Source organism: Ictalurus punctatus, chromosome 8, assembly GCF_001660625.3.
Source record: "Ictalurus punctatus breed USDA103 chromosome 8, Coco_2.0, whole genome shotgun sequence".
Taxonomy (NCBI): domain Eukaryota; kingdom Metazoa; phylum Chordata; class Actinopteri; order Siluriformes; family Ictaluridae; genus Ictalurus; species Ictalurus punctatus.
Genome location: NC_030423.2, coordinates 16,381,503 through 16,399,480, shown reverse-complemented (window position 1 = coordinate 16,399,480; position 17,978 = coordinate 16,381,503). Strand labels below are relative to the sequence as shown.

The window sequence follows — 17,978 nt, the reverse complement described above, 5'->3', positions numbered from 1 at the left end:
CTCACCTCTCTCTGCGTCTGCTCTGTTCAGCGACGGGCTGAGAACCGGAGATTTAACAATGTCATAGATAACGAGATGCAGACCTTCCTCCCAATTTACATCATTCACATGTGAATGTTTTTAAAACGCAAGACGAGTGTAATGCAACATGTCAAATAGTACATGTTATTACAGCCTAGTTCTTTTGTTCAAAGTAGTTATAGTGTTCAGAAACATTTTATATCATTCATGTTCCATAACTGTCCGTTATATAGTTTTATAGAAGTCATAAAAGTTATTTTTTATAATCCTAAAAGTTATGAAAAGTGATTTTAAAAAGTACAAAAGCAAAATAAATAAATTATCTATCTATCTAAAACAGATTATATATTGGGTATTATATATAAAATAGATCATCATTATTTTCATTGCATTTCATTACTTCAATGAGAGATAAGCAGAGGAAACTGTCTAAAGAAACAAAACAAGAATAGTCAACAGGAGTAGTCCCAAATGTATTGATGTTTATGAAATGAAAATCACGCGTGTTTCCAAGTCAGTCCAGCAGGAGGCAGTGATGAGTCTCTCTTCGGTGCACCTGCCCACAAGAGAAGTATGATTCAGTGTGAAATCTTGTCATCGAAACTTAGTCTGTTATTGATGAATTTGTACATTGGAGCGAGTCAGTGGGAAATCGACTGACTGGATTACTATTTGAATATTTACAGAATCGTCAGTGAAGGTCGGTGAAACCATCGGATTTCTGTTCAGAACAGATCTGCGGCTGCGTAAAAAGTGCGCAATTTTCAACCGGATTGTTGTGATTGGGGAATTCACCACTGATCTCTGAAGACTGTGGGTTTGGAATGATTTATTCTGCTGGACTGAAGTGAAATATTGAGCTCAACAACGTAGTTCCTTTCGATCAAACAGGGGTTTGTCGTGTCAGGTGTAGGAGGAAAAACAAACACGACTGTAGTAATGAGAAGTAGGAAGAGAAGGTAGCGGAGCCATGGAGAGGCGGACAGGTGAGTGATGACCACAGCAGCACTTCCATAATCTCACCTGGCAGATTACAACCATGATCATTTAGACGTCTTACTGTAAATACATGTTTGATTAATAATAGTGGAAATCTCTGATTTATTTCCGTGTTTTGACGTAAGCGTCCCTGTGGAATAACCTGCTTTCCATAAACAGTCTTGATTTGATTGAAGGAACAAAACAAAACAAACAGAAAAAAACAACAACACCTCATTATATCAGGACCGGAAGTGAAACAAAGAACACAGAAATAAAAAACACCACTGAATAAGAATTACAAGTTTTATTTGGAAACATTTTCTAATTAAATGAAAGTGGATGCGTTCATTAATTACCATGTAATCTGCCAGCATTAATCACAATCATGTGTAGCTCGATTAAAATGACATACAAGGTGTGTGTGTGTGTGTCAACAAGAAGTCACATTTTAAAACTTAAATAAATTAATAATCTCTCGAGGTGATTTTTTTTTCTGTAACTCTGATACTTTGAAATTATTCCTTCTCATCTAGTCTTCGTCATTCACAAATTAACAGCACCCCAAATTCTGAATAAACTTGGTCACATATCGATCGGAGGCTACTTAAATCAAACTGTATCGTATCGTTAATAATATCGAATCACTGCCCGAGGTTTACATCTCTACAAAACACCAGCTGCATATGCATATGTGCATATGCATATGTCTATGCGTATACACTCACTGTCCAGTTTGTTTAGGAACAATTGTACACCTGCACATTCATGCATTTATGTTATCAGTTATCATGTGGCAACAGTGCAATGCAAAAAATCATGCAGATACAGGTCAAGCACTTCAGTTAATGTTCACATCAAACATCAGAATGAAGAAAAAGTGTGATCTCTGTGACTTTAACCATGGCATGGTGGTTAGTGCAAGATGGGCTGGTTTGAGTATTTCAGAAACTGCTGATCTCCTGGGATTGTAGAGTTTATACACAATGGTGCAAAAACACTGAGTGAGCGACAGTTATGTGGGTAGAAATGCCTTGTTGATAAGAGCGATCAGAGTAAAATGGCCAGATTGGGTCAAGCTTCCAGGAAGGATATAGTAACTCATACAATCACTCTTTACAACTGCGGTAAGCAGAAAAACATCTCAGCATGCACAAAACATCAAACCTTGAGGTGGATAGGATACAACAGCAGACCACATTGAGCTCCACTCCTGTCAGCCAAGAACGGGAATCTGAGGCTATCATGGGCAAAGACTCACCCAAACTGGACTTTTGTAGATCAGGGGAAAAAGCTCTTGGTCTTTTTCCAGTCTTCAACTGTCCAGTTTGGGCGAGTCTGTGCCCTTCTTAGCCTCAAATTCCGGTTTTTACCTGATAGGAGTGGAACCCAGTGTGTTCTTCTGCCGTTGTAGCTCATCCGCTTCAAGGTTTGATGTGTTGTGAGTTCTGAGATGCTTTTCTGCTCACTACGGTTGTAAAGAGTGATTATTTGAGTTACTATAGTCTTCCTGTCAGGTCAGACCAGTCTGCACATTCTCCTTTGATCTCGCTCATCAAAAATGTCTTTCAGCCTGCAGACCCTCCGCACACATGATGGTTTTTGTTTTTCGCACCATTCTGTGTAAACTGTAGAGACTGATGTGTGTGAAATTTCCAGGAGATCAGCAGTTTCTGAAATACATAAAACAGCCCATCTGGCACCAACAACCATGCCACGGTTAAAGTCACAGAGATCACACTTTTTCCCTTCTTTGATGCTTGATGTGAACCTTAACTGAAACTCTTGATCTGTATCTACATGATTTTTTTGCATTGTGCTGCTGCCACATAATTGGCTGATTAGATAAATGAATGACCGTACAGGTGTTTCTTAAAAAATGGACAGTGAGTGTACATGCAGTCTTTGTTTCCTCAGGGTTAATATGAATTGTTAATATTTCTAGATTTCTAATGTTTTTTTGTTTGTTTGTTAGTTTATTCCTTTCTTTTTTTTCTTTTTTCTTTTTTTTTTAAAGGTAAACTATCTGATTTGGGGTCAACATAGTATCATTAAGGTTTAGCCCCAGAGAGGCAGACTGAATAATAGATTAGGGTGCTTGATTACAACTTACCCAAAGACTTTAACATATATAGTAGACTTATACAACCTGTTTTTGTTCTTCTGAGGTACATCCTGATTTCTCTCTTTGTATAATTTAGACAGAAAAAAACTGCATGGAAAAAACGAACAGTTTTAAGCAGTTAATGATGATGTATCTTTAAAGATTTACTCTAAAGGCTAGTTAAAGGTACATTACATGCACCTTCCTAGGTAGAAGACACATACTAAAGGTAGAATGTCATGGGTAATGGTGTTTGTTTTCTGCACTGTTCTTCTTGACCATCTAGTAGTCAGCTGCAGACTTATTATCTGTTCATCTGTGTTCTTAGGGCCTGTAACGGGTGTGGAAAAGCCACCTTTAGCCCCTAAACCAAAGTTTAATCCACTACAAAAAACAGTTCCCCAAGCACTTAACGTGGACTGTTCCCAACCACAAATAAACACTGAGAAATCAAAGCCATGTCTTTCTAGACTCCCTACACCAGAATGGAAACCTGTTGCTATTTTCACCAGTGAGTATCAGTCACATTTTCAAAAACAATTGGACAGCACTCAGGGTTTGCTGCATTCCCAAATTAAGTGCAAATCTGAGATCAATTCAGGTCAAGCATCAGCCAGCACTTCTCACAATATACGTGAGTTTTCAGGTGACCGACTGAAGCCAATGCGAGTAATCCATGGCCAGAGCCATGGGACTGTGAAAAACAATCTGAATCTTACAAATGGTTCAGTGGGTTCTGAAAGAAATGCAACCAGCATACCTCATGCTTCTCATGATTCTTCACCAACCAGATTGCAACCCAAATTCACAGAGTCTAACCCAGTCCTGTTAAACAACCGACAGCGTAGACACTCTGCTGATGAACAGAATGGCAATTTGTCCTCTGTTCTGCTTCCTCTTCAAAAGGCCTCACCAATCCCTGTGCAGAATAAACTAAAAAGCAGCCATGGTGGAGAACCAGAGAAGCCTGACATCACCTCACAGAAGTCAGGAGGACATGTTAAACGACAATATAAAGCTTTTACGGTGAAAGAGAATACACTAGCTGCATTTTACAAAGAAGAAAGAACTGTTACTCCCAGAAAACAGGCTACACGTGGGAAGAAATCCATAAGTAGACTTGAAACCCCAAATGACAATGTGGAACTGCCAGGACATTATCCATACTGGAAAGCCCTTTCATCGCAACAAAATACAGGCCAGGCTGTGCCTAATAACACCACATCAGAAAGCACCCCAAAGAAAAAATCTGGTACTACATTGAAGCCTAAAGTGAAGTCTCTGACCCACGCAGACCTGCATCAGTCAGATGGCCAGAGGAAGTCATCCTTCAAGAAGTTAAAGGAGTTTGAATTCTCACTGAAAAAGTTGTTCTCCAAGGGAGGACAAGGTCCAGAGACAACCACAGGCAGAGATGAGCAATCTGTGGACGAGGACTGGAAGGCTACCAGGAACCAAAACAGAAGCCAAATTCAAATACCACAATACAGAACACACCATGTCAATACCCAGAATGATCAATTTAGCGTCGAGCATAGCGTGGATGGAGATGGTGTATATGAGCATTTATATGAAGATATGCCAGATAATATAAATGTTTGTATTCCAAAAAGCCCAGGAATACAGACACAACCAAAACCCCCAATTTGGCAGAGAAACTTCTATAATAAAGCAGAAAGAATGAGTGGAAAAACACAATTTCTTGGAGAATTCAACACCAGAGTGAGACAGGACTATAATGAGAGGTGAGAAATATAAATAACATAAATAAATGGAAATTCCACAGAATTACCAGTTATTCAAAAGGGTTTTACTTTAAATATTTTGTGAAAAGTCAATCTTTTTCTGCCCCCCAGGAAGGCAAATTGAAGAAACCATTTTAAGGTGGTAGATTTTATCTAGGTTTAAAATATTCCAGAAGATGGACTAGCCAAATAACTATTTAAATTTTGTATTTAATCTTTATTTCCCAACTGTGTATTCAACAACCGCTCTTGAGGATTTTGAAGAAGAAGAAATGGTTCCAACCACAACTGTCACCATACAAAGAACCCTTTAGAAACTTTTGTTTCCAAGAGTGTATAGAATCATCTCTTCTCTAATCCTGTCATTAATTCTTCTTTCAACTCAGCTTGAACGTAAAAATAACATACACTGGTTTGATTGTGTTTTCGTTTTATTTGTGATCCTCACCACAAACCCAGTCTCTTATTGCTTGTATTTCCATAAGCCAAGAGTATGATGAGATCATCTACTCAGATGATGTATTTGAAAGCAGCTCAGAAGAAGAAGACGAAGATGAAATAATAACCAGTCCAATCAAATGGAAGAATCAGGTACCGCGTTATATTATACGCTATATTATACGCTCTTATTTGTAAATTTCCTAACAGTTGTTTTTATCTTGAAAAGTTCATTCTGACATTCTGTTTTTAGGACTCCAAGAGGACTAAGTTGTCTCACATCGCTAATGAGATCGTGAGTTCGGAGAAAGTGTGAGTCTGCCTGCTTAATGGTCCTGCACCTCATTCACACTAATACGTTTATACTTTACTAATTTGTTTCATTATTTTTCTTGTCAGGTTTGTGGGTGTGTTGAAGCTTCTCCATATTGTGAGTGTTTGTCATACCCAGTCATGAATATATTCCTTGTGACATTCATGTGTATTTTTCTATATAACGTGTTGTGATTATTTTTAATCTAGTCATGGTTATGTAAGTCCTACACTATTCCACTTTATGGTAAATCTGAATACTTAATGATCACAGGGTCTGTAATCCTCTCTGTCAACTCGGTCAAAGCACAAAACACTTCAGTCTGGGGGAAAACCTCTCTTATGAGCAAATATTTTGCTAGCAGATTATTACAGTCAGGAAAATACTACAAAAGCTATGTGTGAAATCTCTTTCACCAGTAAAGCTACAATTATGTATCTCTGGCACCAAGCCTGTCTTGAAACTACAGAAATGCCATCCACACCTACTTTAATACATACAGTAGGGGAAGAAATGGAAATACTTTACTTTAAGGGTATTCTTTTACAGGTTCAAAATCCTTTCCAATCCACAGAAACATAAATAAAAAATGCTTATTAAAAGCTATAAAGCCCTGATTGATAATTCCCAGTATATAGCCCTTGGTGAGTTTACAGACGATCCAAATGAAGCTTTTCTAAGTTTCGAGAACTAAGTTTTTTTTCATGTATTAATTAGATTTATTAGATTAAGTGTTTATCTAATTATGTAAATATCCATTTGCCTGAATACCACACTCAGTAGTGCTGGCAGCAAAAAGCAATGATACAAACACATGCTGTGTTTAGCAATCACTGTTAAAAAATAACATTAAATAATATAAGCTCCAGGTGAAAGCCCATCCAAATGTGGATAAAGTTCCACTTTATGATGGATTTTATTGGTGTATTTTTATTCTATTTTATAACTCCATGTGGTAAAATTCTTGGATTGTAGACCTAGACTTTTAAAATAGTAATCATGAAATGAAACTAGCTATAGAGAGGATGTATTTGGTACTTTCCACTACAACATGTTTTCCATTATCCATGTTGGTGAATTCAGAAATAGTCCTGTGGTCAGCATTGAAGATACTTTTATATTAGTCATAATATTTCGGAAGAATATGTGTGAACGACCTTTGACAAATTTTATTATTTTGAAATTGTCTACTACTTTTTTCAGTTCTGTAAAGCATATGTTTTTCTTTTGTGTGTATCTCAGTCACAAGTAAGGTTACAGTCCTTTAAAGTTACACCTTAAAAGTGAAAATTGCATTTAAAGATTCCTCTCCAGCACATTTTGACAGCTGTTATCTGATTACAAACTAAACTGATGAGGTTAATATCATTTCACTTTGGCATGAACTCTCCACCAACATGCCTGACATTCAGTGTGGCGGGGAGACACACAGCAAGGTTTTAAACATCTTCAGGACTGATTGACTGCATTTTCCACTGCGTCTCTTATCTTTTTCGGAAGATAACATAGACAAGATTAAAACGTAAATAATAATAGTTCCAGGTTGTTGGGTTCAGGATGACTGACTGCATAAATTTGCTATGCCAATGTATGATATCGTCAGAAAATCCAATTTTTTCAGTTGTTTTGTTTGCCAGAATTCATCCACAGCAACAATTAATGGGTTTTCTTAGGCAACCATACATGTAGAAGTATAAAAACAAATTGGAGCAGGACTTTGCAAATATGAACACCAAACAGGCTTTTCAGCGAGTCAGGTCTCTTACTGTACAAGCCATTAAACAGACTGTCTCTGTACCAGATCCCACCACCTTTGCTGCTAATCTTCAGAATTTCTATGCCCATTTTGATACTTCTGATTTTTCAGCAGAGTGTGATAGCCTTTTGATAGATTCTTTGCCTTCTCAAGAGCTGGATTATGAGTCCCTTCTAACTAAGCAGGATGTCTATTTCCAGCTTATTAAGTGCAAACTGAATAAGGCTCCCTGGCCAGATGGAATTCCAGGTCGGCTCTTGAAAAACTGCGCTCTGGAATTAACCCCCATTCTTCATTCTCTTTTTCTTCGATCACTTTGTACTTCAACAATACCAGTCACATGGAAAACATCAGTTGTTATTCCTGTTCCCAAAAAACCTCATTCAACAGAGTTAAATCATTACAGGCCGGTATCATTAACTTCAATCATAATGAAATGCTTTTAGAAAATGGTTCAAAACATTATGCTTCCATATGTTTCACCCTTTTTGGATTGCCATCAAATTGCATATAAACAGAAGAGAGATACAGAGGATGCAGTGGCTTGTCTCTTACACTGTCTACTTCGGCACCTGGATATTCCTGGAAACTATGCCAGACTTCTTTTCATTGACTTTAGCTCCGCCTTTAACTCAGTTCATTCATCAGGTAATCAGGAAACTAGAGTGTCTGCAAGTCCCATCACCACTAGTACACTGGATTTATAATTTCCTTTTTAATAGACCACAAGTGGTAAAGGTGGACAACGCATTATTGCCCATTATTGTTCTCAACACTTGTGCCCCTCAGGAGTGTGTACTTGGTCCACTTCTTTATATTCTCTATACAAATGACTGTCAGAGTCCAGTCACCACCACTCATTATCTTAAATATGCAGATGATACTGCCATTCTTGCATTGCTTAATAAGGACAGTGATTCTTTTTTGGACTATCAACGCTCCATAGCACATTTTAGTACATGATGTGATGATAACTTTCTCCACCTTAATATCGAAAAGACTAAGGAACTGGTTTTTAGCTCTTCCAAAACACTGACCCATCCTTCCAGTATTACCATTAACAGAGAGATGGTTGAAAGGGTGGAGCATTTCAGATATATGGGCATTACATTGGATAAACATCTCAACTTCAATCAGCACACTCTAGGTATTTACAAGTGCTGTCAACAGAGACTCACAGTTATTCATAAACTTAAATATCTGTCTATTCAGCCTAGTTTGCTTCTTCTTCTGTATCAAAGTATTATTGAACTGGTTCTTATGTATGGTGCCATTTGTTTTTTCCATATGCTAACAGTAACCAATAAGAACAAACTCTTGAAAATACCTAATTTAGCGAGGAAAAATTATTGGTATTCCCACCCCCAATTTATAGGATTGTGTCAGTTCATATACGGTCCGGAAGGCACATAAAATTGTAAATGATCCAAACCACCCACTTTATCAATATTTCAACCCCCTTCCTTCTGGCCGCAGTCATAGACTACACATGTGCAGAAAGGCCAGCTATGGTAGGAGTTTTGTTCCTATGGCTATACGAGCGTTAAACACATAGGTACTCAGCCAGTGTGATGCCAGATGCATTTGTTGTATGATGCTCCTGAGGTTTTTCTTTTTGTCCCCTTCTCCCCTCTATGCCTGTGATTGTTTATGATGATGTTATGTTTTTGTTTTTCTATGCACCCATGGTGGAAACAAATTTCCTCTTTTACGACCAATAAAGTTATCTATCTATCTATGTATATACTGTGTAAAAGCATTCACCTTCCTGTGTTGTTTTCCCATGTGGTGTTTTGGCTTAATGTGTGTCTATTGTCCAGAATTTTCGGGATGCTGTGATGAAGGCCTCCTTGCAGGCTGGGAAGCCTGTGATTGATGAGAAGAACCTCAATCAGATCCTGTTTTCACTGCCACAGCTCTATGAGCTCAACCAGGATTTACTGAGGGAGCTGGAGGAACGTATGGCACACTGGTATGAAAACTGACCCATATTTTTTCTCAGATTCCAAACAATTACAATCTTCATTCTACTAGAATTAGATAAATTGGGTCTTATTGTGATATCACACTTTACTGTAATGATTAAATGATTACAGTGCAGTTAGTCATCATTATAGTCTTAACACAAAACAACAACCACATTCTACGTGCTAAAACATTTCATTGGCTTGCTGCCTTGATGAATCAGGAATGAGCATTCCAGCATAGCAGATATCTTTTTAAAGAAAGGGCCATACCTGAAAATGTACTCCAGCTACATCTACGAGTTTGACAAGAATGTGGCTCTACTGGAGGAGCAGTGCAAGAAGAGCCCGGCTTTTGCAAAGGTCGTTCAGGAATTTGAGGTAATGACACCAACACAACCTGTTCTCCCTCCTAACACACAAACCTCGGTTGCTAAATTACCATTTGTGTTTTTCGTTTTAAGTGTGAGTGTTGTTGAGTGTTCTACCATGCGTGTGTGGGTGGGTGAATATTTCTCTTCGCTATGATATGTAGTGCACATGCTATTTATTAAAGAATGAAACGCCATAGAATGTCTGCATTCCATGTGTGTGACTACTCCGTCTTTATTGCTGTCTGTCTCTCTCTTTCTAATACAGAGCAGTCCATGCTGTGCTAATCTCGCCCTGAAACACTACATGTTGAAGCCCATTCAGAGACTCCCCCAGTATCAGCTCCTTCTCACAGGTTAGAGATGCCATTTACTAATTCACTTCAAATTAAGTTAAGTATTGTGACTTCTGATTTCTACACTATGAATCCTGTCAGTAATCAGTACATCCAGACAAACAACACGGATTCTTTTGAAAATCTAAGATAAAAAATGATGGACGTGTTTCCCTCATAGCACCAACCTGCATATATACTGATGTTTGTGTCCCTGATTCTTAGGTTTAAATCCTTTAGAGCAGAGGTGTCAAGCTCAAATTCAGACACATCAGCATGTTTGTAAGCTCTTGAAGGGCCATGATCTTAAAGTTATACATTTTGAGCATATTTTCTATTCTGCTGATTGACACCAGTAATCCAGGCTCTGAAAGCAGAATTGGACATTACTAGGAAGAAGGCCTAACGGATACTATTCAACTGTATGCATTATTAGACCTAGGTCTGTTTTCCAAGTATTGAAAATACATTATGGTGAGAAAGTTTTAAGAAGAATTTACACATGTGGACCTCTGCTAACAATATTTAATTCCTTAGTCTCCAAATTTCTCTTCTCAACTTATTTTCAACATATTTGTATGTCTCAATACATTGTTTTACACATTTCAGGATTTGGAGTCAATCACTGAGCCACACTAAGGCCAACACCTGACATATTTCTGATTCATTTTTGTGAATATTGTGAAAATATTGTTGATACTATGAAAATGTTGAGTATTAAGTACTATGAGCTGTTTCAATATTATTTTTTGCAGGTTTGCATGGGTTGAATTAAATGAATCAGAGCTGTGTTTGGCCCACAGGGCCTTGAGCTTGACACAACCATACATAAATACATGAATTTGTATAAATCTGTTGAAGATGGAAACATGCTTCTTGTGAGCCAATGATATGAGAAATACCACCCTTATTTTTTTTTAATGACCATATTATAGTGTTATTTAAATTTTTTCCTTAGACTATTTTGAGAATCTTGATGAAGACTCTCCAGATTACAAAGATGCACAAGGTGAGAAATGTTTTCTATATTGCACCATGATGAAATCAATTAGCCTGGCTCAAAAATACTAGGATTAACATTCACATGGGTCATATGACCAAAGCTAAAATAAATCAGGTCACTAAGCTTGTTAGCTCTAGATAACAAATTTTCAACCTTCTTTCAGCTACACTTAGTATAGTAAAGGAAGTGGCAAACCATGCCAATGAAACCATGAAGCGAGGGGTAAGACCATGATTACTACAAATTACTAAAATAATTTATTTGAAGTATTATGCCACTCATTCTTTCATAATCAGTTGTAACTTCTTCTTTCTGACAGGATAACTTCCAGAAACTGATGCAAGTCCAGTGCAGCCTGATTGGATACCATGAAATTGTGAAGCCGGGCAGGGTAAATACCATCCTGTAGCTCTGTAGGGAAGTACTGCTTGCAGCCATTATCATGTAAATGAGTGCCGGAATCTGTATGTGTTTGTGTGCCTTTGTATAAAAAAACAAAATTAAGGTTTGAAAACGCATGCTATAAAGCCTTGATTTGGCTGAAGTTTGAGATGACTATAAGGTTAACGGGCTTTTGCAATTACAGTATTTAATTGTTAAAGCTTTAACAAATTCATTTTCTACAAAGAAAACGATGGTTGTTTTTATTCTTTTCAGGTCTTATTGAAAGAGGGTATCTTGCTGAAATTATCTAGGAAAGTTATGCAACCTCGAATGTTCTTCTTAGTAAGTGGCTTCTTAGTCATTTTAATTTTAAATAATTGAGTATTTTACTTATTCATCTAGAAGTTGTAGGGTTAAATCTATAGTAGTTTTTGTATTAAGTAGATTGTTTTGCATGTAATACAGTCAGCAACAGAATTATTGTCCCTTGGTAAAAATGAGTCTTGTAGATTATCTTGTGGACTTCTAAGTCTTGTTGACTCTCCTCTTCCGATAGTCATGTCAAAAGCCTGATTCTTTGGTCACTAAACCATTTTTGCATGGATTTTTACATGTTTTGGATCATTGTCCTGCTGGAACACCAAACCATGACCCATTTGTAACATCTTTGCACAGGCAACCAATGAAGTCCATGATACCATGTACTATGCTAACAAGGTTTCCACGCCCTTTTAAGGAAAAACAGTTAAATCAAGTGGCTTTATTGTCATTTCAACCATTTACAGCTAGTACAGTACACAGTAAATTAAAATGACATTCATCCAGGACTATGGTGCTACATAAAATGACACAGGACTACAAGAGACTACATTACATTAAGTTTATTGCATTTTGGCAGACTCTCTTATCCAGAGCGACATACATTTATCTCATTTATACATCTGAGCAGTTGAGGGTTAAGGGCCTTGCTCAAGGGCCCAACAGTGGTAGCTTGGCAGTGCTGGGGTTTGAACTCACGGCCTTCTGAGCAGTAGACCAACGTCTTAAACCATGTAGCTACCACTGCCCAGAACGAAATAAGACCTACACAATTCTACATAAAGTGTACCTGCAAAACATGTGCAAATAGCACAAGATAGTACAGTAACTACTAAACCAGGACAATCGGCACAGTAAGACACAGTGTAGCGCCGACCAGTACACCTTAACAGACCCACAATATCACAGATCCTCCAGCATTCTTAACAGTGGGGATTAAGTTCTCTTCTGTATAACCATCTTTATTTTTTACACCAAATCCACATTGAATATTTGTTGCCAGAAAACTCTATTTGTGTCTCATTTCACCTTACAAACTGAGTCCAGTCACGTCTGGCAAACTCCAAGTGTTTACAATTGTTGTTAGATGAAAGCAAAAGCTTTCTTCTGGCACTCCTTCCAAATATTTTGTTTGCATAGAGGCACAGTTTAATTGTAAATTTGGAGAATTGGTGACTCCAAAATGGTGCCATGTTCTAACTGTGAATCCTGGAGAAAATTCTGCGTCTTTAATCATTGTGCATTCCTCACTGTGCATGCAGGCAAATTACACTTTCATCTTCTTCCAATTAGATTCATTACAGCCAGTGTTTTAAACTTCTTAATTATTGCCCTAATAAGGTATTTTTGGGTGTGTAGCTATTTTCTATAGTCATTTCCTGTTTTAGCAAGGTCAACCTACTTTTCTCTAATTTTCCCCATGTTGATGAATTACTAAGGGAATTAGGCCTCTGTATCACCTCATATTTATTCCTCAGTAAAACAGGAAGTTCTTAAGCGTTCCTTAACTCTGAGATGAACTAAAAAATGTAAAGTAAAAATGAGATCATTACATTTCATTTCTATGGATGCTAATAATTGTGACATGACATTTAAAAAATATTTTAGCTTAATTAAAGGTTAGAAGCAATATTTATAATATTTTCAGTGTGAGATTAAGCTATCAATCGCGTTATTCCATAACCTTTTTACTCATCTTTATCAAGGGTGGCAATAATTATACATCTGACTTTCTATGTGTAATTCATGTAATTATACATTTCTACATTAGTACCCATTTTTAATTTACGGCTCCTGCCAGAACTTCAAATGTCTTATACTCTGGATTGCTGATGCTCAGTATGAAGTAGCTTTAAAATAATAGTTGTTAATGCTAATATTTTTCTTCTTTTTGGTCAGTTCAATGATGCACTGATGAACACTACACCCCTCCAGTCAGGCCAATACAAGCTGAACAATGAGCTCTCTTTGTCTGGAATGAAGGTGAGCCATAGTCTTTTTCTATAGCACCTCCGTCTGGTGCTTTCTTCTAGACCTTGTATTTGAATTTGTTGTATGTTTGACTTTTTAGGTCAGTAAGCCAAGTCAAGAAGGATATCAGAATGAGCTGAACCTCGAAAGTGTCGAACGCTCTTTTATTCTGTCTGCCAGGTGAGTATTTAGGTTAACATTCAAACAGCTAGGACCACAGTGAATTTTTGTGAATAGTACTCTGTGGTGTTTATAAGGTCAGTTTAAGAGCACATTGCTGATGTGCAGTGGAGAACAAAGGCAAATTGGTGTGTGTTCTACATTTGCATTCCTGTAGAAGTGAGCGCCCTTGTTTGTCTATCTCTATCCCTGTTCTTCCCACCTTTTCAGTTCTCCTGCAAGTCGAGACGAGTGGCTTGAGGCAATTTCCAATGCTATTGAAGATTACACCAAGAAAATGACCACATTTCTCCCCTCAAGCAAAGGTCCTGAAGAGGTACTCCCTGACTCATGGTATTTTAATCCCATGTCTTTTAAAGGTACACTCTGGCCAAAGTCAAAAGACGTAACCATCGATACATCTGTCGCAAGTTTGCTGTCTCGGGTATTAGATTTCAATAGATTACAGTAGCAGGTAATGTTAGGTAGTGTTTTATGTTGATTGGCCAACATGGATAAGTCAAAATGGGTTGTTTAAATAGCTCTCCACTCCAGGGAGGGATCAGTAGAGATTCCCTGATGACATCTGTTGATGGGGAAAGGAATTTGGAAGGACAATAACTGTTTTGGGGCTGAATTTTGGTGGTTCCACATCCATTGGAATAAAGGAAAGCACTACATTACTAAAGATAGTTGATTGTATTTATTATCCCTTTGATCAGTAGCTAGCAGATCATGGTGAAGATACCCATTGGGTGTATGACATGTTCGCATAACGCTTGCTGGTATTTTAGTGTCAACTGATTGATGGGCAAAACCATAACAATGATGCAAAGCTGTCAAATCTTTTGCATTATAAAATTACCTACAGCATAAGTGTGTGTGACATGAGACCCATTTAAATCAGTGGTTCTCAAACTGGGGGCCGCCACATGGTGCCAGGTGGTGCTGTGTAAGTAAGAGTAATGTGGGCATTACCTAAACTGGGAGTTTGTTTTGTTTTTCTTTCCTTTGTCTTAAATAGAGATGTGTGCAAGATGGGACTTTTTAATCCCGCCCATGCAGTTATTATTTTTGTTTGTACCCACAATATTATGGGTATAATATGGGAATAATATGTTCCCAAAACTTCAGAGAGATTGCTCGTATGAAACTCTCGCATGTGCGTTTGTTGCCCTAGTCTAAACCAGATGCCCTGTTAACACAGACAAACTAGCTAAAGACAATAATGTGCCTCCTATTCGTGTCTGTATTTTTTTTTCAATTTAGTACACATTGTCTGTTCACTCTGAATCATTATTAACACGCATTAATAATATCTTGACTCACAGAATTAGGGTTTTCCTTGTTAATTATTTAAAACGCAGGATCCTTGATGTATTTCTTGCAGGGAGACAGAGACAGCTTGGACAGTGCATCCCAGCTCGGAACCAAGGCCCCTATCTGGATCCCGGACCTGCGGGCCACCATGTGTATGATCTGCACCTGCGAGTTCACTCTGACCTGCAGGAGGCATCACTGCAGAGCCTGTGGAAGGGTGTGTCGATGCTTAACAAACTGGATTTACTGGATTTACAGGATTTCTGCTGATTTTGAACAAAGTAAAGGTGGATTTCTGGTGTGTGTGTGTGTGTGTGTGTGTGTGTGTGTGTGTGTGTGTGTGTGTGTGTGTGTGTGTGTGTGTGTGTGTGTGTGTGTGTGTGTGTGTGTGTGTGTGTGTGTGTGTGTGTGTGTGTGTGTGTGTGTGTGTGTGTGTGTGTGTGTGTGTGTGTGTGTGTGTGTTTACTAGGTGGTCTGTCAGGCCTGCTCGGTCAATAAGCATCCTCTGGAGTATCTGAAGAATCGACCTGCACGTGTGTGTGATCAGTGCTTTGAGATTCTACAGCATAACAGCTCAGGTCTGACACCTGGCAGTCTACTTATAGTGCAAAAATAAGTATTCAGAAAATCTCTGCTTAACAACTGAATTCATTATTTCCTTTCACTGATGGTCTCTTTTTGTCACTTGTCCACTTAAAAGGTAACCAGGCACTAGGTAGTGCTTTTATTTCCCCAAATTCCAAATCGTTTCACTTTAGAAAGCAGAAGAAGATCCCAGCAGCCCTGAAAGAGGTATAAAAGCTGGGGAAGTGCATCCCAGCACCTTTTTTAATTTGTATGACTTATTTTAGTTTCCTCTTTTTTAATATTGTAACAATTTTAATATTGTAAGTCTTTAACTCATTATGTTATTGGTTGGCAGCACTTATTTGTTTACTTTTTTGTTTACATTTCTTCACTCACACATATGCAATCATTTTGCAGGTCTCTGCAAACACAGATGGCTCATCCATGAGCGGTTATCTGGACAGAATGAAGGCCAATAAGAGACAATGGAAGAGGCTCTGGTTTGTCATCAAGGATAAAGTGCTGTACACTTACGCTGCCAGTGAGGTAGGAGAAAAGCACCCAAGAGGATTCCAGATGTGTGTTTGTGACTGTAAAGAATATAACTTGTTGGATTCCAGTGTTTCTACAGTGCAGATTTCCAACGTTCGAATGTGCAGACAGCCATGGTCGAAAGGATTTAGACATATTTGTATTTCATGAAAATGCTGTGGATGGCTTTAAAGCCTGAAATATTACTGAGGGTCCAGTTTGCAATTGGTGATAAACAGATATGGGGGGGGGGAAACATACCAACTGCTAAAATCCATTTTAAAAAAATGGAATCGATACCACAGCTATCTTTATTCATTCATTTTCAGTAACTGCTTTATTCTGGCCAGGGTTTCAATGGATCCAGGGCATTATTGCAACACTAGCTAATCAAGCATGTCTGTGAACTCATGTACAGTATAGGGCAGTTAGTGATTCCTTCAACTGCTATATAAGCAGCAGTTGAAAAGATGTGGCTTCAGCTATTGTATGAAAATTAGCTACTGGGGCTAAAATAGCTTTTTTTTTTATTTTTTTTTTTTTTATAATATTATTTGTTATCCATATTCATTATAATTGTCTTCTGCTCATGCAGGATGTAGCAGCTTTAGAAAGCCTGCCTCTCCTCGGCTTCTCTCTCACGGAAGACGATCCGGTATCAGCTCAGCAGTTTCAGCTTTACCACAAAGACAAGATCTTCTACATCTTTAGGACTGAGGACCCCCATATCTACAACAGGTCCATCTACATCCTGAATTGTTCCATGAAAATCACTAATTTATTTAAATCAGACCTTTAATTACTACACAGTTTGTGACTTACATTTTTATTTATTTCACAGGTGGGTCAAAGCTTTCTGTGAAGCCATGGTTCTTTAGCCTCCACCACTGCTAACACTTACACGGATCCATCAGACTGTTACAGTGGCAAATCACAGACATCACACTATATATAAATATATATATAAATGGTAAATGTGTATATATATAATATATATATATATATATATATATATATATATATATATATATATATATATAAATGGTAAATGGTGCACTTATATAGCGCTTTTATCCAAAGCACTTTACACTCTGTCTCATTCACCCATTCACACACACTCACATACACTCACACACCAATGGTAGCAGAGCTGCCATGCAAGGCGCTAACTTGCCATCGGGATCAACTTGGGGTTAAGTGTCTTGCCCAAGGGCACTTCGGCATGTGGAGTCATGTGGGCTGGGAATCGAACCACCAACCCTACGATTAGTGGACAACCCGCTCTACCACCTGAGCCACAGCCGCCCATATATATGCATACATATACATATAATAAATATATTCACACACACATTGCATTTGACAGCATCTGATGTGTTTTTATTGGTACAAATCCGATGTGTCTTAAAATAATCTTGTGAATTCTGTTTTTTTTGTTTTTTTTTATTCTGTCATGCATTACCATACTGTTTTAGGCCATAATATCAGAAGGACTGTTTGGTTTAACTGTGACTATTTTTCAATGCAGACTTCTTTACAGTGATGTTGTTTTAAGCCTACTGTCATATTTAAAGGTTTTATTATAGTTCAGGTCCCCTTTGTTTTATTTGGATTTATAAGTCTTAGCCTCTTTATGTTTTATGTATTGTCTGTGCCGTAGAAATGGTTGAGAACTATATAAATTCACATAAAGTCATAAC

At 37.8% G+C, this 17,978-nt stretch overlaps 1 protein-coding gene across 1 annotated transcript; it reads left to right on the top strand.

Annotated features, from left to right (window-relative positions):
• Window positions 1-569: 569 nt before the first annotated feature.
• On the top strand, window positions 570-17,274 carry LOC108269145 (FYVE, RhoGEF and PH domain-containing protein 6). Its single transcript, XM_017474753.3, has 21 exons — window positions 570-1,007; window positions 3,432-4,848; window positions 5,334-5,439; window positions 5,540-5,598; window positions 5,686-5,716; window positions 9,176-9,327; window positions 9,544-9,700; window positions 9,959-10,046; window positions 10,984-11,034; window positions 11,192-11,250; window positions 11,348-11,419; window positions 11,686-11,754; window positions 13,630-13,713; window positions 13,802-13,881; window positions 14,092-14,197; window positions 15,251-15,397; window positions 15,650-15,758; window positions 15,881-15,972; window positions 16,165-16,293; window positions 16,874-17,016; window positions 17,120-17,274. Exons 1-21 carry the CDS (start codon window positions 992-994, stop codon window positions 17,154-17,156), a joined length of 3,204 nt encoding a protein of 1,067 aa, XP_017330242.1. The 5' UTR covers window positions 570-991; the 3' UTR covers window positions 17,157-17,274.
• Window positions 17,275-17,978: the final 704 nt, after the last annotated feature.